The sequence below is a fragment of the Cygnus olor genome, chromosome 1 (assembly GCF_009769625.2).
Source record: "Cygnus olor isolate bCygOlo1 chromosome 1, bCygOlo1.pri.v2, whole genome shotgun sequence".
In the NCBI taxonomy this organism is placed as follows: Eukaryota; Metazoa; Chordata; class Aves; order Anseriformes; family Anatidae; genus Cygnus; species Cygnus olor.
Window position 1 is genome coordinate 94,848,893 of NC_049169.1, and position 23,894 is coordinate 94,872,786.

The following is a 23,894-nucleotide window of genomic DNA, read 5'->3' on the forward strand; positions in this document are numbered from 1 at the left end:
GAGTTAAAAGGGCTTTCTTTTAAGTACTTTGTGTGGAAAAACAAGATTACAGGAAAGTTGAAATGAACACCTGAAAGAAAATCCAGAGGAGTTCATTCTTTTGTTTAAAGGAGATGACTGTTAGGTGCTCTTTCCTCTGCTTTTGCTTTAGGCAAAGACAATTAGGCAGCTGACCTTAATACACTGATACAGTAAGTACTTGTTTCCTGAAACTAACCTATGGGACTTTATCTTTCTTCTGGAAACCTTTCAGTTCTGTGATTCTTTTTTTATCACTCCTCCTAATTTAATTTTTTTTTTAATTTCTCTGTCCACTGCTTTCAGCTGTGGAAGTGCTGTAGATAAAGGAATACTTGGAAGCACTCTGCAGGCAGCAGTCCTCTCAAAATGGGTCTGTCAAAAGCCTACCTTCCCCCCAGTTAGCTCCAGTCACAAACCCAAGAGTGGTAAGATGAACTGTATCTTGTGCTGCCTAGACCAGGTGGCATGGAGGGTGACTTTGTACTGCCAAGGAAGAACTGACAAGGCCCTGTTACTCTTTGACATCTGTCTGCCTCTCTGACATTAAGAAAGGCAAGCGGAGTCTGACTTTTTATGACTTAAGTTTCTGAGGAAAGCGTCTGCTTTTGGGTGAACCTGTTGCTTTACCCACTTTTGTGTCATTTTGCTGCCTCCCTCCCCCCAAAAATCCCCCCAAAAATCAAACTACCCCACAGATGAAAAAAGCAAAGGAGGGAGGGGGGGAAAAAGAAGGGAACAGGAAAATGATAAATCTCACACTGTGGAGCATGCTCTTGCCAGTTTGGAGTTGCAGCATGTACATGTTCCAGTGTTGCTGCTGTGATGACAGAACCTAATGAGTGACCTGTTGCCCATGTGCATGAGAGGTGCATGCATCCATGCATGGCATATGCACCCATATCACAGATTATAAAAAAGAAATGTGCATGGTCAGGTGTGTCCTAAACATCAGAAGTGACCACTGTGCCACTGCGAAGGTTTACATGATGCCATCACTTCAAGATATTGCTTCATCTTGCCAATGGGTCTTTCATGTTTAGAAATCTAACCAAAATGGTATTGGAGGCATGGCTGCACATGGAGTTCCTGCAGCTGATTTCAGTGGAGTAGGATGGTGCAACAGATCCAGTGCCCAAAGGCACCAGGGAGAAGGGAGAAGAAAATCATTTCAGAAAACATGGTGGAAATACAGCTGGTTTAGTAGCAAATCAAATTATACCCAAACAATTCTATAAACATTTAGTCCAGATTTTTTTTTATGGGGGAGGGTACGAGAAGAGGTAGAAATAAATTTGAAGTTTAGAGCAAGAGTTTACTGAAGAACATTACTATAGAGAGCTAGTTACAACTCATTTAAAATATGTGAATGAGAATGTTTTCTTTTTTTCTGATGGAAAATAATACTTTTCAGTTTTCTGTATTTCAGACAATACTGTATGGTTGGTGTTTCCACTTAGCTCTCATTAACTGCCAGGTAGGCAGGACCTAAAAGAACAGGAACCCCAATTAAAAGAATTAATGGCCATGCAGCAAGCTTTGACTTCAAGAGAACTTTACATTGTATTGTATTGGAATGAGTCCTGCCATAGCCATAAATTCTTACTTTCGTTGGCAAAGTCAGCTAACTACAATGCTGATGCATTGTAGAAGGGTTGCTATCTTTTTAGACAAGCTATTTCAAAAGAATTTTTATTATTATTCTTAAAGAACCTGCCACATGCTACTTTGTTAACATTTCCTTTTTTTGGGAAAGTCCTGCAGTGTGATTCTTTGCTTGTCTTCATCAGTACAATGCAAAATTCTCACTTTCCAATAAATATTTTTTTCTCCTTAGAAAAAATATTACAAAGAGCATTGCAGTATTTGTTGGACAGTTTGTCTCCTGCCCTGTAGTATTGTCCATGGACTGAGGCTGCAGGGACATTTTGTTTGGTTTTAACGCAAACAAACAGCAACTGCTGATGCCCTTTGTTTATAAAGGATTAAAAATACAAAGGAGTCTTTATTGTTTAAAGCTTCAATACTACTGGTTTGAGTTGCTTCACTGTAAAGGCTTCTGCATTTTTGAGAAGGCAAATGACCAAAGTCCCTTGACTGAACAGTGGAAGGAGGAGGCATGGATATCTAGGTGGCCTGGAAAAACTTTCTGCAACTGGCCACCTATTGCTTGGATAGCTATTAGAAGACAGGCACGGGGCAGTCAGAGGCTAAGTTGCTCTTTTCAGTACGGATATCCATGGTGGTAACTTCCATGGTGACGGTAGTCATCTTGATAACCTTCCTGGTATCCCTGGTGATAGCTATGGTAACCATACCCACCATACTCGTCGTCTGGGCACTGCATGCCGAGTGATTGCTGAATTGTCATCTCCTGTCGCCGAAGCTGCATGGAGTCGATCAGGTCGTACACGATTGCCATGGACCACATTGGAGAAGGATACCAGGATTTGACGTTTCCGTCTTTCCCGACTAGAAGCATGGAGAAATATTCTGGGCTAATTTGGAAGTAATTTCGAATGTCTTTCACCAAATTAGCTGGGATGTCTTCTCGGTCTACAGTAGAGCTTCCTAGAAAGCGATTACATAAAACAGCATTGACATTTCGGTTAGGCAACAGCGATGATTTTAGTAGCTAAGTGAATTTGCAGCGTGAGATAGGATACAGTCCAATAGCTGGCAATGTAAGGTTCTTATTATTTGCAGATTAGGATTTCCTGGTTCTGAAATGCAAGGCTGCTGCACAGAAACCAAAGCTGTATTTTTAACAGTTTTGTTAGGATTAGTAAATTTGTCTTTCTCCTCTAGGCTGAAGCTGCTGTGGTGTAACACACCTTTTCCTCACCCAACACGCATGTATGTCTTTGACTCCCATGCGTCTTGAGTCACAGTTCATGTATGCAGAAGGCATATGTCAAAAATAGTCACACTGAAAGAAACCACTGGAATAAAAATGTGATTGTGGGGAGAATTGCAGGATAAATTTTCTGAGTCATTAATGTTAGTATGGAGCTTCAGTCTTGAACTGGAATTATGTGTGAATTATGCGATGTGGCAGATGCCATGTCCACTTTAAAAACATATGTTCTGGTGCAGATTTGGTGAACTCTGGGCTTTTAAGCATGAAGCTTGTACCGAGTAAGCAGGTAGAAAGTATAAGACAACTAGAATCAGTGGACACCTATAGAGAGAGTTGGCTTAGTAACAGGTCTCTTATGAAGTGGCTTTGTGCTTACAAACTTGTTGAGGTTCCCCAAAGGAGATCAGCAATCAGATAGCTAAAGGTGGTCTGGCTGATACAGGCAATGCAGATTTCCAGAAGACTTCAAAAGAAACTTTGATAATATGGTTGGAAGGCAGAAGCAAGGTAGGAATAATATATAATCATTTCCTGGAGTGGGGGGAGGTAACCAGTGAAGTTCATAGTTGCCTGTGCTGGGACTAGTGCTGTTCTAGAATAGAGTTTAGGGTTATGAAAGGCAGTTCCTTGAAAGGCTTTTTCGCTGCTCACTAATCACCAAAAGCCAACACAGACGTTAGAAGCTATAAGGAAAGTAACACAAAAAAGAAAAGAGACTATCATTAAAACCTATTCCTTGTGTCCATCTTGAACACTGCACACAATTATGATTCTCTAACCTTGAATAACTGGAAAAAAAAAACACAACAGAGAAAAGCAATAAGGATAATCATAGGCTTGGGTAGGTTCTGTATGAGAAATGACCAAGTCAGTCAAGACTCTAGTCTGTAAAACAAATGGGCTGGGGGGAGGTCTACAGAATTGTGAATGCTACTGCAGAGATGGATAGGGATTAACTGTTTACCCACACAAGAGGAAAGGGGTATGAAATAAAGCTATATAAGGGTCACGTTCAGTAGAAATAAAAGGTGTGTTGTAGATCTGCAAAGCTTCTGCAGGTAGGTATAGGTGCTAGAAGATAAAGTGAATTCAAAGGGAGATTAGAAAAATACATTGAAGAGATGTGGGGAGGGCTACTTAGCATGTAGGACTAAGGTCATAAAGTTCTTCAGTGAAAAGTAAATGGATACAAGGGTGTTGAAGAAAGAAGTATCAGACCTGCTTTTCCTGTTTTTAGTCTTTCTTAGGCCTGGACTTGTATCTGTATGGGGCTAGAAGGACTGAGATGCTTTCATGTACAGTGCTGTAAAAATGGTGATGGAATGAATAAGCTGTTTCTTGTCCTCATATCTCTACTGACAGAGGTAGTTGTTGGGATTGGGTAGCAGAGGAACACGTAGCCTTTGAAATGTACCCTGAAATTCTCCTGACAGTGAGTTCTCCTAAAAATAACTACCTGAATTAGCTTGCAGGGATGCAAGTGCAAAGGAAGATGAGCGATGGACCCATAAAAGAGAACCTGCTAGGTATATGTTCTATAAACTTTGCAAACTCTTGAGCATGGAAAATACATGAACATTTCTTTGTTATTGATAGCAGTGCAGGCAGAGGATTATACTTGTGATTGTATGTTTAGGTGGAAGATAAAGATAGGAGATGCCTTCCAGATCATCTTTGGGCTTTTCTATTCTGAAGAATCAATATAATGTTTAGAACAGTTACACCAAGAAAGCTTGTTGTTTGCTTGTGTGCCTTCTTTTGTTTGTTTGTTTGTTGTTTGTTTCAGAAAACAAACAAACAAAAAAACCCAACATTATAATCCCAGTCATATCAATCCGTCTAAAGAGATCACAGCAAAGAAACACTGAATTCTGCATAATGCCCTTCATGGGTCGTACTGAAGAAACTGGAAACGGTCACTTACCATTAATTGGATACAACTCTAAGACACCGCCGATATCTTCTCCAACTCCTAGCAATTTGAGGATAGTTATATGGCGTAGACCTGTGGAGGAAATGAAGGAGATTTTGAGTGAGACCCAATCTTTATGCACATTCTTGGGCAGATTTCAGTTTAATCAGCTAGGTTTATGCTTGCTGAATTAGCAGCCAGTCTCAGCAGTCCTCCATGAAAAAGAGTTGTTCATCCTAAAGACAACAGCACTTGATGTCATTCTGTACCATAGGGATACAAGCATTAGACATACAAGTAAACTGCAGAAGTCACCCCCAATTTCAGAATGTCTCTGCACTGTTTTGTTCACCAGTAAAGTTCTTACTTGTCATCCACACAGCAGAAAAGTACTTAGAGTCAATATAATCACCACAGGTCACTGCAGTGAATGGTTTAGGACAGGCATTCACTTATTTCATTTGTTCTGAGCACGGCTTGGTCTGTTGCCTCTGCTTTGAAGATCTTAGGGACTGTAGAAACTGCTCATGAACAAGAGTCTATATGATCTACAAAATCTTTGATGTAACTGTTTTTACAACTTGAAGATAAGATGTTTGGAAACATCACTTCATTAAGAAAAAACATTGAGAATAAATGCTTTAGCAACTCACTGGATCTCCTTAAGGCTCTCCTTAGCAAAGGGCAGATGGAATTAACTTATGGTCGTGCTCTGTTCTTCAGAAAGGATTTTACCAGTGGTCCATGTCACAGTTTACTTTGGTAGCTACTAAATAAGATGATGCTGAAACTCCAAATGAAAGCCAGGTGATTATGAATAAGCAGACAGTGTAGCAGTGACACTGCAAATCTGTTGTTGGGCATAATTATAATGTATTGCAATAATGGCTTTGGAATAGGGCCTGTTTCATTCTGTCTCTCCACTGACCGTTTAGCTGGATCTTAAGTACCTGGTTAAGGGGCTGAAAAGATTGTTACTGGGTTGAAGTAGCTTCCTTTAAGATTTTTTACAGGCTTAGGAAATGGAGCAGGAAAGAAAAGGAAAAAAACAAAGAGCTGACATTCATGCATCTCCCTGATACCTGACCTAGGTCTGAGATGGCTCTAAGGATCTGCAAAGGATCCCAAAGCATTGCATCATTTATTTGTGCAATAGGAAAAAGAAAATATGCAAGCTGAAGTGGTTGTGCTACTGATTTTCTGAAGTATAAGCCTGAAGATAAGCTTCAGAGTGCTAACCTTTCTGCTTCACGCAAAGGATTCTAGGGAACATTTGGTTTAGTGGTGTTAGCTGTCACAGTGCATTGTGTTACCTGCTTAGCACAGTATTTTCCAATTATATTTGGAGTAGCTACAGCAAACTTTCCAGTTGTCGGACTCCTCAGATTGTCTAGTGTCAGACTTGAGCAAAGGAATCCATCACATCACCAGGAAGGATGTGGTTTTGGGGACCACGAATATTATTTCCTTTGACTCACCAAAATTACAGGCCTGTCCGCTGAGAGCAGCGAGCTGCTGGGAATAAGCCCAGTCCTCATCACTGGGAGCAGAAATCACCACAAGCCGCCTTCTCCATCGGAACCTGGAAAGAGAAAGGAGTGCAACAGGGAACCATCACAACACGTGACTCAAGTGCCCTCAGCGTTCCTGTGCTGTGTGGGCTGAGATACGTGATATCTCTCACAGCTTCTGAGTAACAGCTGGGTGGGAGATCTTCCCAGTTCCATCCATCACTGGGAGAGGATAAAGCCTGTTTGAAATTTTACAGCTCCAGAACTCAAAGCATCTGCAGTTTTGCTGCAGTTTGGCCAAACAAACACTGCAAAGCTGATGATCTTTGCTCTGAGCCACCTTGGTAGATATAACACTACTGAGAATTGTGTATTCAAGTGCAAAAAAAGATTCCTGTAGAATTTCTCACTAGACACTTTAGCTTTTATGTCACTCGCTGCTCCTGGAACTGCTCAGTGATTTTGCAGTCCAAGGGTTGTCTGGGAATTAGGGTGTATCTTCATTTCAGACATAACTCATACTTCTGTGTAAATAGTCACTGACCTCTTTTTCTTCTTTACCGCATTCACTCGAAATACCTTTAGTGTGTTTTTAAATCTAAGCTTGTTTACATATATGTGGCAGTATGAGCCTGCGAGTATATAAGCCATCCATAGGACAATATTTTCCTTTAATATGGGATGTCTCATCTAACCTAAACTTGTGCACTGAGTATCACCTTCACCCTCAAAGGAAGGTGATGCTATAGGGACACTTGAAGCCTTTAAAAATTCTAACTACAGAGTTATTTAATATTCTCCAAACAACCGCTTTTTTGAATAAAGGTACTTCTCCACTAAACCTAAATAAATCAGATTTATAGGAATTTGCAAAGCTGCAGGGATATTTTTATAGCAGGAAATGATGTTTTAAATGGATGCAGATGTTACCCTGTTACAATAATAGCCTGCCTTTCCGCAGCACCAAATGAAGATCACAAAATAAAGGCTAATGCAATGGATCAACACTGTTCCACTAGAGAGAAGCAGGAAATAAGGTGGGACTTGCTCAAAGTCACAGAAGAAATTGCTGAAAGAGCAGAGGATGCTCCTGGCTAATTCTTTGTCTTGTTGACTGACTGATGCTGCTTGTATTTTTATCATTAAAAGAGCAAATGCTTGAAAAGCAAAGCTCCCCAATTTTAATGTTGTCCAGGAGGAACAAGTAAGAAACATGGGTATGTGTATATGTGAATAGCAATGAGGAGCATTAAGAGTCATATATATTATGTGAAGAAAAGAGGGAGAAATTCTTATTATTCTGAAAGTGGGTGAAAAAATCTTTGTGGTATTTCGTATAGCAAAAACACCTGGCTGCCTATAAACAAAGACTGGGACTGCAAACGTTGGATCACATTTTGTCTAGGGCATAAATCAGAATAACATTTTGCCTGTGAGCTGCTTTAAGATACTCTAATGATGACTTTATATGTTTTGAATATCTGCTTTGTAGACACATAGAGCTGAAAAGGTTTGAAAATCATTCAAGCAGTCTATCCTCCTGCCCCAGGCAAGCCTAATACCTGGTGTGCTTGTTTGGGGTCACATCGTACTGAGAAATTAATTTAGTTGGCCCTTCACAGCTGTTAGTTTACTGATACTAATGTACAGATTTATGCCTTATTCCTGACATCTGAGCACACAGGCCAATACTGTCCTGGCAAATGTGCCAGACCCTTCCCTTTGTGCACCCTGTTCTTCCACTTCCACCTTATTTTGCACCCCCTTCTGTGTTGTGAGCCCAGAGCACCACAGCCAGTGTCTTGGGGCTACAGGAAGACTCCCTCCCCAAAAACTCAAGGATCTCCTGCTGGTACATGTGGCTTTTAAGCATTACTCAAGCGAGCTCCAGCTCTCAGTCTTCTTTCATTCCAGACAGCGTTTTTAAGAACAACGTTTGCATTATTATAACTGACCTCCCAAATGAGCAACACCACGGAGATGATGCCAGGACCCTTGCTCAGCCGGGAAGATAATCTTGGACAAAGCTGGAATGAATCTTGCTGGGAATCTGGCCAGTTACCGTGGCTAGTGAAGTCCACCCGATACTTAAAGCTTGATGTCTATTTCACAGACAGCAGATGTATTCTGTGCAGTGGCAGTTCTGTTTATAGATGTACCACTCTGCATTTTTCCTGCCTGTTTTTCTAGCGTGTTTATTACTAGGGCTGTTTGCAAGCTAAGAAGGGTTTGTGAGCTGCCACTTCCTAGCATAAAAGCCCTTTCTTGTGTTGGGCAGCTGTTTCCAAACTGTGGTTCTTCTCGGTGGTCTTGGGGATGAATCACTGAGACCTAAACAGGAGGTGGTGAGGAGGGTGGGGTACATCTTAAATGTTCTCTTTTCATTGAAGTGGCCATCGAATTTTAAAATGTTTATGAACCAGCAACCTATTCATTTGCCTGTTGCTCCATTCGCCCTCAAGTCATAACACATCATGCTGTCTCAATTATTTGCATAGCCATCTGGCATTAAAAGTGTACCCCCCAAGGATTTTGATATTAGGTGAGGAGGATGCAGTAGTAGCAGGTAAAGCCTGGACTGATGAGGTAGCCTTAATTTCATGTAAATTACCCTTTAACAGAGGGCCATAGCTGCACAGCTGTTCTTTGGATCTGAATCTTCCCACAGTCCAGACATGTTTATTTCCCAGTATTCAGGTCTCACAGGTAGAGCAGTAGCACAGCATATAGACACTGCATAAACAAAACTGTCTTGCTACAGAAGGTCTCAGACATTTTACAAGAGACATCTGCAAGACCTCTAATACAATGTATGACTAATACTGGCAAAGACCAACTGTTATCTCAAGCCGGATAAGAAGGAAGTTACAGAGAATTAATTACTGATTCAAGCTACATGAAAGGGATTAGAATGGGATTAATGTGACTGTCATGGTTGATGGTTGAAATATCAACACTGTGCTTCATTCAAAACACTGAGCTGACATCTGTGAATTAATCCTTATTTGCCATTCTAATGCAAATCAGTGTTATCTCCATGTCATGGTGGGGGAACCAAGATACAGAAAGTTAGTGTCCAAAAAATGTGCAGTCAGTCAGGAAATACAACATGCATATTGACTCCTAGTGCTCTGTGCAAGAGTGCGTTCTGCTGTGGCTGCATCTCTGTACTTGCTTATCACTGTTAATACGAAGAAATCTGTATTAAAAATTGTAAAAGTAGTTGGATAGGTATTTTTCCAGTAAAACAGAAATTATTGGAACTAGCAGCACATAAGAGCAGAAGGTAATACCTCGATAAGAAGCTCTCAAGGGATTGCTTTTTATCTTCTTTGCAGACAATGCCCTCTTTTTTCTGTCTTTCCATGTCTTTAATTCTTGACTGGAAGGTGTCGATCAAATCAAACACAGACTTCATTGCTATAGGTACTTCATAGTATTGCTGTTAAGCAAGAAGAACAAATGGAGAAAGGATGCACATAGTAGCAGTCATTTTGCATGTATCACAGCACAGCAGGATATACAGAGATTAAAATATCCCCATTTACACACAGGTAACAAGGCCTAAAACAGATTATAAATCATGGAAATACTCTTTATTTTAGCAATCAGACTCTTCTTTGGAAGTGACATATTGTGAGTACTTGTCCAATGTGATAAGGGCAGGCCGTTGCAGGCAACAAATTGTCAATATATTCTTTTGTAGGGCCCTTCAGCTAGAGCATTGTCCATATACAATATGTTGTCATCTTGTTGAGCAACCATGCTGTTTTAGGACACCATATACTGCATTAAAAACCCCTGCCAGAGACTACTAGCCCGTCCTTGTGGCGTCAACTCACCATCCCAGCAGAAAACCACAATTCCTGAAATCCCCCATCTGCAGAACATGAAGATACCTATCTAATTCCTGAAAATTTCTCTTACTGTCCTTTTTCTTGTCGCCCAGCAATGACAAAGTTCTGCATCACTCTCTGATGTGCCTGACATGCAAGCCTATAATTTCTTGTTTCTTTTTTTTCATATTTTCCAATGTCTTTTCTTTCCAGTAGTCAAAACCCTCACCTTGACCTTCATGTCAGTATCCGTCAGCACCATGAAGAAGTCATTGTAGGTCATCCCGTACTCTTTCCTCAACTCACTGATAAGCTGCTGATCCACAAGATCTTCATCCTCTATCACTTTCATGGGCTTTTCATTATCTTAATACAAAACAGTAGAAATAAAAATAGTCATGGAGTTGCACAGAATGCTGACTTCAATTTCACCTTGAAATAAAGGGGGAGATTCATCTTCCAGAAGCCCTCTTCCCACTGCACTGGCAAGATCTTCAAAATCACCACTATGGCACTGTGGCTTTTAGCTGCCAGGTTTTAATCCCTGTATTTTCAGAAAATCAGTTTACCCTAGGGCATATGTACTACAGCATTCAACTTTTCTCCTTTTGTTGGTTGCCTTCTCTTTTCTGGAAAGATGTTTTAGGCGTATTTATACATTTATATGCATGTGTTAATCATTTCTCCAGCTCCTGAAATGCAGCCACTTCTGCAGTAGAAAATAGAAACTGTTTGACAGTTTAGGACAGGAGCTGGAAAGCACCACATCCAAATGAAACAGCATAGAGAATTTGGGTCAGTAAAATATAGTTAGAACAGCTTAAGGTTGGCCAGGACTCTAGAGTGCCTTCCAGTCTTAAAAAATGACAGGGGATGTTTAGTGACTACAAGAAACCAGAAACTGTTTAATGTATCTTGAATACTGCAGCTCTAGCTCTTTAGGTCTCCACAAATACCCTGCTGTGGCACTCCTCCAACTGCTTGCCGATGTTAATTTCCCATTCTAGTAACCTAATGGGAAAAAACATAATTTTGACAATGATTTTGTATATACTCATTGCTCTACCCTAAGAAAACATTTGGACAGGCTTGGAAAAAAAGCAGACTGTAATTTCATTTTGAAAATTACAGAGTTATTAAATCTCCAAGTTATTCAAATGGATAAGAACCAAATATTTGAAAAGATTTCTAACTAACTCAAAACTTTATGCCTCTTTTCCTGTGCTCAACATGAAAATTCACTAATCTGATCACTCCAAAATTTTGCCCATTTCACCATTTTCAAATGATTTGCCATCATTTGGTGGCAAATACCAAAAAAAATTCTCAGTATACATTTGCAAAGTTAGAGCTGTGTGACATATGACAGAGATTTGAAACGTGTACAAGACAAGCCTGTGGAGGTAATGAGGTTCCTTACTTCCCTTAGAGCCAGAGTGCATTAGAGCCAAGTCCTGAAAGCCTCCATGTCATCGGCTCAGCATCCAGCACAGCACTGTACAACTGTGACAATGCTGGAACTGGCCTCTGTATGAAACTGTGTGCCTGGAAAGCTAAAGACAGGCTAAGTCACACAAAAAGTGAAATGAAGCACCCTGTCACCTGGGGGCCAGAGAGCTGTCTGCAAATGTTACTTGTTTATGCCCTATGACAGCTCTGGGTTATAAATACTCATATCCACACTTAACAATCCCAGCCGTGGCGTAAGTGACCTGCCTGAAGTCAAACAGAGACACCACAGCCGGTCAAGAGCTGGGATCCAGAGGCCCAACTTTCCCATCCCCTGCCCCACCATTATTCACCAGCAAACAGACATGAGATGAACTCATCTGAGTTGAGCATACAGCAGCAGAAAATACTTCTTCAAGAACAAATGTTGTATATTTTGACAATATTTGACTCATTAAACAATATGGAATTTTAAACTATTTTCTAAACATCCACAGCTTCCAGGAGCATATTGATCTGATTCAAATTTTGCAATAGGTCTAATCAGTGTAATAGGCTGGATGAATCTTCTGAATTACATCTTTGGGAAGATGTTTGAGTAAGAAACTGCCCTTTAGGTTTCATACCTTGGACCCGCTTCTTACAGAAAAACAAAATAATACAGCAAATGTTGCAATTTGGTTATAGGAAGTAATCATGCTGTAGGCGTAATTTATATGGTTGTACATGGGTTTATGTACCTCAGTTGAAAGTTTTGTAAAGAATTACAGGCAGTGTTATAAATTTCACATTAGATGTGTTGCTGGATGTGCTAATTGGTTATTCGCTTTTTAAAATATCTGTAAATCATGCATCAGTGCTTCATAAACAAGATTTGCATCTTACTAATATCCAGCATGACTATTAAAACAAAGACTAAAATTTCATATTTATGCCTGCAATTTTCTCCCAAAGCAAAATCAGAACTACCCAATTGGCCTGTATGGAGGTAGAATAATGTAAGAGGAATTGGTGTGGAACACATTGAAAAACAACTGTGGTGCAGTATTTTACACCAATTGACCCATGGCATTATTCTGCTTTAAAGACTGTAGATATCAGCATGAAGATAGCACTCAAGTTGCACTGCTGGGAGATTGTCTTTCAACACAGTGTAAAGAAAATTAAATTACAAGAATGATACAGTAAAATGTGTATTTTTTTTGTTTGGTTGTTTTTTTTTGAAAAAAAGCCACAAGGACTGGCTTGCTTTGCAAACTTGGAAGTGATTTCTAGGGAGTCAAAAAAGAAATTAAACTAAAAATCTAATATTTTTCCAGTTAACTACTTGTCCCCATCCTTTACTGTCATAACAGACATGTGGGGTCAGCCTAAGTAACAACAGAGTTAGGACTTTCTGCTACTACCAAAATCTTGTCCTTGCTGTTCCTGGAAAGGTCACGGAAAGAGTAGAAGCTTTTCTCCGTACATCTTTAGCAGCTAGACATGGGAAGATGAGTTACTCTTTAGAAATAATTCAAATGAGGTTGCAGAGAAGTTCAGCAATTTGCTGTGGCAGTCCAGTGGCCTAACAGGTTGGGTGCTAGCTTTGGTTATGGGGTGGGTGTGTTCTAGCCTGGAGCTGCTGCTTAGTTCACTAAGGCCCAGTTCCCAGGAGTTGGGGAAAGAGACCAAAAGGACAACTTGGGGTGAAGAGAACTCTGCACTGAGTTCTCAGCTTTTCTGTCATTCCAGTGGGAAACTGGGAAATGCTCTTTGGTTTCAGGATGAGCTGATCTAGTCCAAACAGCATTAATAAGCTCTTTCATTAACTGCTTCAAAATGTATTTGAAATTTCAGGTGAAAAGTCTTTTCTATGGGTCTTCCTGTTTTTGTCATTTATAGTTCACTAGCACAGCAAGTCCCAAGACTTAGGACTGGGGTAAGTAGACCCTGTCATGCTGGGTGCTAAGGCTTCTCACTACAGCATAAATACTGGGAACAAAATGTTTGTTAGAACAAAATGTTTGTGCTGACAGAGGTTGAGCCATGAAGAGGCCATGCAAACAGGAAGGGCAGAGGAGAACGGGAGGAAGAATAGAAAGGTGTTTGCATTAATTAAACTTTTTAAAAGTTCATGATCAGGCATTCCGAGCAAATATGTAAGGTGAGCTTTCATGTAAAGTTTAACTTACGCCCCACTGTCTCCTGCTTTTCTTTAACAAGTTAATTCCTCCTATGAGATTTCCTCTGTTACACACATTTGTGTGGTTTGGGGAAAGTTTGGGTGTAAGTTAAGTTTGGAACAGGCTGAAAGGGCCCGTCGCTCTGACATGGTCTATGACAGACTGACTGTCTGTTTATTAGCCAGTCTGGAGCTATATATAAACCTAAACAGTCCACTGACAGACGGATTGGTCTAGGTACACAGAAAGTGACCTTGAGAAACCTTGGCCTGATGTGGAAAATCCTGTGCCACTCCAGATTTGTCAAGGAGGCGCACGAATGGGCGTTCTGGCTGCATATGTGACTCCCTGTTGTTCAGGGACACAAGTCTGCTGCTCTCCAATTAGGTCCCCTCTGAGAGTGTTAGAGGCATGGCTGGAAGCCAGGCATAGTTCTGTAATTTTCTGGCCGGTTGTATGCCAGACCTGAAATACCCCGAAAGAGACGGTTGATGGGAGCATCATGTGGTCCTGAGCTTTCCATTCCATCTCACATCTCTTCCCAAGGCCTGGTAAAACCAAATAAACTTCCAGAGGAAAGATGTGGTGAATTATAAGCAAAGTGAGTAGCTCTTATACTATTCCTTTGCTTTGGTCCAGCAAAGCACTTAAGCTGGTATTAACCTTTAGATGCAGACAGCAACAGGACTGTTTACATGCTTCAAGAGATACCTAAGCTTAAGTGCTTTGCTGGACTTGGACCTGAAGTCTTTGTCCAAACCCTGCCATAAGGAAAGGAAAGGTTCTTGCTGGCTTTGGTTGGTGTTTCCCTGGGACCTGAGCACCGACACCAGTTGTTTTCAAAGCTACCTCAGAGAGGTAGATGCTCTGTGCCATCTGTAGATACGGGAACGTGCATGTAAAGAAAGTAGTACTAGATAAGTCTGAATGAGCTACTTTGCAAGACCTGCATACTCTGATTTACAGTGCCTCCAAAGGTTAATTTCTTTGTGATAGCCAGCAATTAGCAGTCACACCAATGGGTGTCTTGCTTTAAGGGTATAGAGAGGCTGTAGGAATTAAAATAGTAAACCTTTTAATAATCAGGTATGCTGGTGCAAATTTGTAAGGTTGTAAATACCTAGAGGTTATGGCTGAAATCTCCTACCTCTTTACTAGCAGAAAAGGGAAAATGTGCCTGGGCCTCTTCTGTGGAGAACACTCACTTTGTGAACATCTCAAAATCAGCTGTTAGGCCTAGAAAACTGATCCTGGGAAGAAGAAGAACTCACTGCAAGGGGTCTACCTAGCACACTTCTCTCTCTGTTCTGGGTTTAGTGTGCCTCCACAAAATCCGTCTTTTTCCACATCTTTGTAAGGAGAGAAAAGGTATAAGAAAATGTTACATGGCAGGACAGGGAGGTAACAATATTGAATTTCAAAACAGGATTAGCTTGGGCCAAGTTCTGAATATAATCTCAAACATTTCCCTTCAGTCTCTTCTGTTCCCAGCCTCTTCTCCTTCATGACAATAGCCAGTTTCTTTAAACAGTGTTTAAAACATGCTAGCAAGTATATAGCCACCCATGGCAGGCATCCTGCAAAAACCAATGGTGGAGTTGTGTTAGGACAGCCATTCAGTCAGACAGTGAGGTTGATATTCAAGTTATTGGTAGAACTGAGCCTAACTTCCACCTTCTGTCCCATGCCCTCATCACATTTTTAGGCCTTTTCACTGTTTGACTGTTCTACTGGTTTTATAAATTCCCACAAAGAAAGCTGAAGGTGCTCAAGTTACAGCACTGGAAGACCAAGCATGGAAAATACCAGAGGCACTTACGTAAATACGAAGTGGGGGTAGTCAGCATGGAAGAGGAAGAATGGGTTTGAAAGCGTTGCTATACCACAACGAATAGTGTTGCTTAGATCTTGACCCAAGCTGGGGAAATTTCTCCCTTTGCTATCTGCTATTGTGCCCGCAGGGTGGAAAGAAAATAGTAAAAAAAAAAAAACGGAACCTAGCTGGAAGTGGTCAATTTTCATGCTGCTGTTGTTCATGGTGCCAAAAATTGTAATGACTGAGATTTTCCTCGTTGCCATCTTGCAGAAGCTCTCCAGGTATTCGTCTCGCTGCTGAACGTACATGTTGTTGTCTGCCTTGGGAGTCGTGATCAGCTGGTTGGTGGCAGAGAAAAAAGAGCTTGTTTAATATAATGAAACAGGTGACTATTTCACTGAAGGAGAACTAGGCACTGCTTGCAAACTGGGATTTATTTTCCATGGAGCTGTTGGCTGCTCTGTAACTTTATTTTGCTTGTGTTTGTAGTGTACATTTAGGCCCAGGCCTGTCCCAAAGGTGTTCAGGCAGTCACAGGAGAGCCATAGGAGGCATGGCCAGCTGGTGGCACCAGCTCTTCTGCCTCTCCACAGTACTGGTAGAAGAAATGGCACTGGGTTTTACAGAAAACCATGTGCCCTCCTATTATCCCTTGCCTTGCCAGGGCTTCAGGGGTACAACAAATCTAGGATTCCCCCCACTCACTCACAGCGGGAGCACTGGGAACATGGCAGCCACCCTGGCCTTGTCCCATGTTCCAGGCAGGGCTCCTCGTGGATATTTTGGCTATCACAGTGCAAATACAACTAGGGCTTCATGAATACTTATATAACTCTATAGTACTCTATTCATTTCAAAGTCTCCTGACAGAGGCTTAAAAATTGTAAAGCACACAACTCAGATCCTTCATCAGTGACTAGGATTCAAACATCCCAAGGAAGGTGTGTATGTGTGTAACAATATGCAGTAGTCTATGCAGCAGTTTCCAGCAGAAGGTGGGGAGGAAAGCCCCAGCTCTGGGAACATAAACATCCTAACTTGTGTCACTGCAATCAAGTGCCTACCACCAGTCCCCCAAACACAAAGGGAGTTGGAATCTGAATTTTATGGTTTTGGGTCATAAATAATCACCAGAATCCTTCAATTGCAAACTTATGCTTCAGTCTGTATCAGGTGCAGTTGTCTCCTAGCTACCCTCTTAAGCTTGTAGTGCCTGAAGGCTAATTTTTATGATACACTCCTTATAAATCCAGTTCATCAATGCACTGAAATGTAGGAGGCATTTATTGGCTTAAAAGATCTGACTCTAGTTTATAGAAAGGCCCCCTGGCATAGCTATAGCACTGGGACAATGAGAGTGAATGAGAATCAGGCACAAAGAAGATTCGATTTCTGGGCCGTAGCATGTAATACATTGCATTTAAATTGCTCAGAAATAATTCAAATAAAAAAAGGATTGTGAAAAGGATTTGAGGACTGAGATTAAAACCAGACTATTGGTTTGTATTGTCCTCTTAGTTTCAGAGGCCGTAAGTAGGAGCACACAGTGAAGTCTGAATTAGGCCTACTTCATCGAGCCTTGTAGAATAAAGCAGGGAACATTCAAGAGGCAAAACAAGCTTCATATCAAAGCTTTGTTATAGGACTGTTTTAACCCAGGCAGTATATACATTTTATCTACATGCATTTGCATGCATGTGTGTGTATGTGCATATGGGTGTGCATCTATGTGCATGTGTGTGTAAGTGTTATATATAAACCATCAGCCTGCATTTCATCACTACAGAAAAATAAACAAAAACAAAATCACTAAGCCAAGACTTCTCAAAAGCAGTAAGACTGCAACAACAACAAAAAAACATAGAGGAGTGGGGCTGCAGGGCTCAAAACCCATATGCTTTTTCAGTTTTTGTAGCTGGGTCCTATATCTGTCATTAATTGAACATAACCAAGATTAGCCTTCAGAATTCCAGATTTTTGAAATGCCCACTTAAATCTGCGGTCTGAAATCCATAGTGATGTGTAGGACTTAAAAGGGTGTGTCTCTCCAAATTCTCTTGTACTGGGAGAGGACTGAAATGATGTCCTTAGGAGCCGGTCTCCTAAAGAGGCTGAAAGACAATAGTATAGCAATGCAATGGGGAATAGCTCAGGTAGAGCCACTTCTGGAGCAGTGTGGGCAAATTCTTTAGCAAGGCAGTTTGAAGACTCGTGAATGGCAGAGTTCATCCAGCTGGAAGGACTTATCCTAAGGGAACTGAATAGTTTGATCAGAAGGGATGCAAATAGGCATGTATATGTATTTAAAGTATTGGAAAGTTCTTTGTCCCTGGAAAAGAGATGGCAGGCTTCAGCCACTGCTTTTACTGTTGTTCAAATCAAACCTATCCTTCAAGAAACTTCAGGGCAAGCAGGCTGAGGGTTGTATTAGATACTGGAGAAATAAAGTGCAGCATGGTATTATCATTTCTCCCCAGTGAGTTCTGATCTGACAGCCTGAGATTGTGCAACTCTTCTCTTGGAGATCCAGCTGAGAGGTGGCCTAGTATCAGAAGGTTCAAATTTCAGACCAGCCTTTAACTTTCTAGGACTGTGTTGGTGTAATGAATTCACAGTCTGACATCTGTAAGCTCTGCTTTTGGCATATTTCATATTTGTTTTTATTTGTCATGGTGCTGCACATATTCTTGGAAGCCACAACATTGAGATATATGGCTAAGATCCCAAACTTCCTTGCAGTTTTTCTCTCTCAGCTTTTGGTTTGGTTAACTATTGGTTAACTTGTAACTAATAGGCAATATTAGCAAAATTCAGTCAAGTTCAAATTTTTCAAATATATAGCTCTTCACTCATAGCTGCTAGCTCTGCACAGCCCCTACAGCTGGAAGAGTGGGGAGGGGAAGAAGAAATTTGGATTCTGCTCAGGTTTGTTAATCATCAGCAGAATGATTAATTAAATTCCAGGGGTTGAAATCTTGGCTTGGCATCTTAGCTATTTGTATTGGAATATGGAGCATCAAAGTCAAAACTATGTTGTGACACTGACAGTTGGACAATAATTATCAAAGAGGCCAGCTTGCAGTGAAATAATTGCAAGAAACCAGCTCCTATAATAATATTTTTAAATAACTATTTTTCAAAGTGTACCTTTCAGGGTATGTGCCATCTGCCAGGAAAAACATTTGTACTACAGCTAAAACTGTTTCCTGTCCCAGGTGAAGTGTTTTTTTAGATAAGTAGCTGGAAAAACATACAACACTCTTAAACCCTGGGAGAAGTAACTCCAGACCATGCTGACTTTCTAAGACTTGAAAGCTTACCATAGAGTTATAGTTTAATAAAAACAGCAGGAGGAAAAAAATAAAGTTTGTATGCGATCTCTGAAGATATCTAGGGGATGTGAATGCCAAATTCCCATGAGAAATAATGGGAAATGTAACAATCCTACCTCAGGGCATCTGTTCATATGCCTTTGTGCATATTCTCCATCAGCCATGCACTTGTACTGCCAAGTACACGTGGCTTGCTTCCAGTTTTAGGACACCAGCACCAATACAAACCAGGTGTGCCAGCTGGCAGGATGCGCTGAGCACTGAAATGTGGTAACATTGGCAAGTACCCCAAAGTGATGAGTGGATGTAATCCACACTGGACCTTCATTTTATTGATCATAACCGTACAGATCCTGACACCTACATATCCATTGGAAACAAAATAATCTGATGGCTATATGGCAGCCTATGGGAAGAGGCTGGGAAAAGGTTTTAGCCTAATTCCTGTCTGAAATATGTTCATACTGCACTTAGGATTTCCAACATGAGGCCACAAAAGCTTCTCTGTTGGAAATGATCCTCGAGGTCTAGAGGTTTGGTTTCTTAAACTCAACAAAAAAGATTAATACAAAAGCACCATAAACTTTTTGTTCGTGATTTTCCTACTGGGAGGGAGACATGACTTCATTTATGAAATAAGATTCAGATGAACAAGTTACTTACAATGAGCCGCCTTTTGCCTTCAAAATATTCCAGGAGGTCAGTCACTGATTTCCTGGGAGGCTGTAAGAAAGGCTTCTTGTTGGGCTTGGGGAAATCCTCATTCTCTGTCCTGCTCCCCTTCTTGCTTTTCTTGCTACGGTCTTTGTCCTGCTTGCTCTTTTTCTCAGCTTTGTCCTTCCTGGACTGCTTCTCACTCTTCTGCAGCTTGTCCTTCTTCTTCTTCTTCTCCTTCTCAGGTTTATCCATTCGCTCATGCTTCTTTGACTCTTTTCCTTTCTTTGAAGGAACGCTTCCCACTGCAATCTCCTCTTCTAAATGGGGACTAGCGGGCTTGCTCGGGTCATATTTATCTTCATATTCATTGCTCAGTATCTTTTCTTGGGTCTTCTTTTTTGGTGGTTTAGTCTTGGTTGGCTTGTGTTGCCCTGGTGTGACATTCAGGTCCCTGTGGTTGTAGTCCTTCCTGTCCGTTCGGTTATCTTTAAACCTACTCACACTTGCCTTCGTGTAGTGCACCGAGGGGTCTGTAGGGACTTCTGTGAAACTCTCATGGCGGCCACCTTTGCTTGGTTTTCGTGTGGCCATCGGCTGTTTCTCTGAGTGGCTGCGCTGCCGGTCCCTGCGGTTTGCCTTCCACACAGGAGAGTAGAAGTCCTCAGAGGCCGCGACGCGCGGCGTGGTGGTCTCAGGGGCTGCCGGCGGCCTGTGGTACTCCGTGGTCGTATGTGACTTTGTGGTCCAGGTCCTCTGCGTGGTGGGGAGGGGGGTGGTCGTTATTGTAGGCCTGCTTGCTGTTGTCACTGCGCGGGTGGTGGCCCGGGTGGTTGTGGTGGTGGTAGGGAGGGTAGTGGTCCTTACTGTGGGCAGAGGAGTAGCCACAGTGGTTGTCATTGGTTTCCTCACAGTTTTGGTCCTTGTCGGCTGGTTGTTGCTCCTCCTTGGCTCCTCCTTCCTTGCTGACACCTGGACATGTCCACCGCCAGGGGTAGGTTGGGTGCTGCCCCCGTTATTGCCTTCCTCAACCACTTGTCCCTCCACCCCAGCTGCTTTGCAAGTCTGTATGAAGCCCTTCTGCCTCATCTTCTCAATTTTTCTGATGGGGTTCTGGTCAATGACTTCATACATGGCCTCTAGCCTGACTGGATAAGGGTACCTTTCCTCCACCTGCAGAGTTTTCTTCAACAGCACCATGCCAAACTTCCCCTTTTCCAGTTTCAGGAAGCTCATGAGCTTAGGGATGAGGGCAGGATCTAGTGGCTGTTCCAGGATTTTTCCTTCATTTGTTATCCTTCTGACTTTTCCCCCTTCTTCCCCTTCTTCATGGAACAACACAATCTGCTGGATGTGCCTCTCAGCCAGCTCGCAGTAAACATCATTTTTCAGCAGGCTCATCATGAGCCGGTAGTAGCCTTCTGAGGCGTGGGGCGCAGAAATCACCCACACCCGGTTTTTCCCAGCAAAGCTGGCCAGGACATTGGGGGAACTTGACCCCGAAGGGAAGCGTGCCACCCGTGACTGTGCGGCAGTAGATATCCCTTCGTCCTTAATCATCTCGGATTTGGAGTATTTGGCTGCAGCTGTGAGTCTCTGTATCTGTCTTTTTCTGGTGCCCATGCCTCTGGGGTGGGAACGTGCTTCCTCTTTCAGGAGACCGGCAGGTGCCTTCAGAGGTGCTGAAGAATCCCGCTTGGTGACAGGGTGTTGGGGATTTGGGCTCAGATTCCTCGGGGATGCTCCAGACCTTCTCACGAGGCTGCTTGGAGCCCTGTAAGCCAGAGGCACTTTCCTAGCTCCATGGCTCCCTCTCTCTGCCAGCCTCCCCGTCTTCTCAGAGCCGCAAACTAGCCACGCTGCCCACAGCAGGGCTAAGCTGAGAGCTGGCCTCCAGTTCATTGTGCAATCCGCTTGTGGGGAGGAGGAGAAGAAAAAGTTAGATGTTAACAGTATGATGATATCTTGCACAAGTGATTAAAACAAAACAACAACCACAAAACAGAGGCTGGGTAGTTTCAGTGATTTAAGGGTGCTAGTTACACCTCAGTCCTGCCCTGGCGGTTTTACAGAGTTACAGGTTGTTTTGGGGAAAGCACAAAATGGGTCATTTTATGCAAAATGAGATCATCCGTCTGTAACATGACTCTGTCCAAAAGGACACTGTGATCCACATCCTTCTTTCTCTCTCTCACACTCTCACATACACACATGCAAACACACACACAGAGAAAGGGTCCAGTACATAGAAGAGAAAGCCAAGAGTTTGACTTAAGACTTACACTCCCAGGGAACTTCCCCTTCCCGAGATGAGGTTTCACGTCTTTTTCCTTTAAAAGGAGAGCAATGCCATACAGCTTTGCTGCTGCTCAGTGATTTATCCTTATGCAGCCCAGCAGGTCCCAGAGCCCGTCCGTCTACTTGTGTATCTTTTAACTTTCTTTTTTTTCTTCACCTTCTCGACAAGTGGGACGAGGTGAGTGGAAGTTTCCTTTGGGATCTCTGCTTCTCCATTTACCTGCAGGTCTGGCTTCTTTCTGTGCCGGTTACCCACACAGGCAGAGATTTCATTTAAGGAAAGGGAACTCCCAGCTGCTCTGAGTCCCTCTCTTTTAAACTTCCCCAAGCCTCCTTCCCACTCCTTGCTTCCTCAGTCCAGTTTAGCTCCTTTGTTTCCAGAGAGGAAAGCACCAGCATTAATATATTTTCCAGGCTGAAGAAAAACACAGGAATGTGATGTTTGAAAAAAAAAAAAAAGACGCTTCCCGTTCCCCTTTCTCCACACTCAGACAAAAGCAAGTTGTAAAACTCTCGTCTTTTCTTCTCCTTCCCTTCTTGGCTGGCTATGGTCCCAGAAATGTCAGGGTAACACCAGCCCTGCTCCGAACCAGCCTCAGACAACGGTGGCCACTGGAAATGGGGGAAACTTCACTCAGGATTTAACAGCTCAGCAGAACCCGCCTCCTCCCCACTCTGACACACGGAGGGAGGAGGAGGAGGAAGGCTCTGGGGGCTGAAACACTGCACAGCATCACAGAGCACTTCAGAGAGGGTGACTCCAGCCTTAACTCTTTCCTTCACGCTGCCCAGCTCCCTTGCGATCCCCAGTCTTGTCTTTCTCCTTCCTCCCATTAAACAGGCACCGGCTGAATAAAAAACAGCGCTGTGAGAAGTACATTTCCCCATCTGTGTCAGTAACAGCTCTGATGTTTAGGAGTTATTGCTTTTTAACTCTATTGTTTCTGCCTCCTGCTCCCCTTTTTCCTATTTGTTTGCTTTCTGGGAGTTCTCCAGTGAAACCCAATTTTGCTTCACTTTCCAAACAATTTCTCTTTCAAGTTTTCATGTATGTCAGCATAGTCTTTTCTGCAAACATATACAGACATGCCTGTTTGTTCATTTGTAGTTTTTAAAGAGATCAAGATGTTTACTGTATTATAGAACTAAACTTAGTATCACATGTATTTCCCATGAATGTACACTAGCAGTAAAAAAAAGTGCAAAAATGCCTAAAGAGCCATGGGTAAAGACAGGGTCATGTCCTCTTCTCTCCCTTCATGGTGTAAATGACACCATTCTATTGAGCTGACGTAAACTGGCACAGCTACGCTGCCAGCACCTGGTCTTTAGCAGATTCACACTGGCTTCAGTGTGTCATGAACTCTAAGTGTAAAACACCACTTAATGGTCGTTGATGGATAGCAACTGAAAACGACCAGGATCTGAATACTACTTTTGTAATTTTCCAAGATTTCACTTATTTATAGAGATGCTGTTGCATGGCGTGGTGGTAAGGGAGGATGCTACATGCCTGCGTTCACATTAATATGAATGCAGAAAGGCTCAGCCCCTCCCAAAATATCATATCCTACATCAGCCAGGAACGAGGAGAATTGTACCTCTCAGAAGGACCACAAAAATGGAGCTCTGTGGAGCAAGGGTGGGTAACATTTTCCACTTAAACTTCCATTAGTGGCAGGTCTGTTGGGTTATTAATCTTGACAAGGAAAAAAAACAGGTCTTTAAACACTGCACAGTCTCATTGTGACTTTTTTAAAGAAAATAAATTGTAAGTCTAAATGAGGTTTTCATTTCAATGTTTCTTTCAGATTTACTACAAAGATTAAAAAAGTCACCCCACAAAGCTGAGGCCAAATGCTTAATTTGGGGTAAATGATTTTTTTTTTCACTAAGTTACCTCAGTTTTCTTGAGGTTGGTGATAGTTTGAAATCACACTGAGTTAAAACATCATTTATCGGCATATGTTGCATGAAGCCAAGAAAAACGCATCCAGTGCATAAAAATGAAAGAGAGATTTCCTTATTATCTCTGCTTTCTAT

The 23,894-nt window shown here is 42.0% G+C and overlaps 1 protein-coding gene across 1 annotated transcript; it reads right to left on the reverse strand.

Moving 5' to 3' along the window:
* Positions 1-1,202: 1,202 nt before the first annotated feature.
* CCDC80 (coiled-coil domain containing 80) lies at positions 1,203-22,540 on the reverse strand. The gene is made up of 8 exons (XM_040570247.1): positions 21,836-22,540; positions 19,563-21,466; positions 15,749-15,905; positions 10,367-10,503; positions 9,595-9,743; positions 6,269-6,372; positions 4,803-4,883; positions 1,203-2,589 (listed from the first exon to the last, which is right to left on the reverse strand). Exons 2-8 carry the CDS (start codon positions 21,453-21,455, stop codon positions 2,243-2,245), a joined length of 2,868 nt encoding a protein of 955 aa, XP_040426181.1. The 5' UTR covers positions 21,456-21,466; positions 21,836-22,540; the 3' UTR covers positions 1,203-2,242.
* Between the last annotated feature and the right edge of the window lie 1,354 nt (positions 22,541-23,894).

Coding starts and splice junctions, on each gene's coding strand:
- CCDC80 (XM_040570247.1), bottom strand. CDS start 21,455: ATGAACTGGAGGCCAGCTCTCAGCTTAGCCCTGCTGTGGGCAGCGTGG. Junction 15,906..19,562: donor AAGGCAAAAGGCGGCTCATT/GTAAGTAACTTG, acceptor GCCACCAACCAG/CTGATCACGACTCCCAAGGC. Junction 10,504..15,748: donor AATTGACCACTTCCAGCTAG/GTTCCGTTTTTT, acceptor TTTTGTATTAAG/ATAATGAAAAGCCCATGAAA.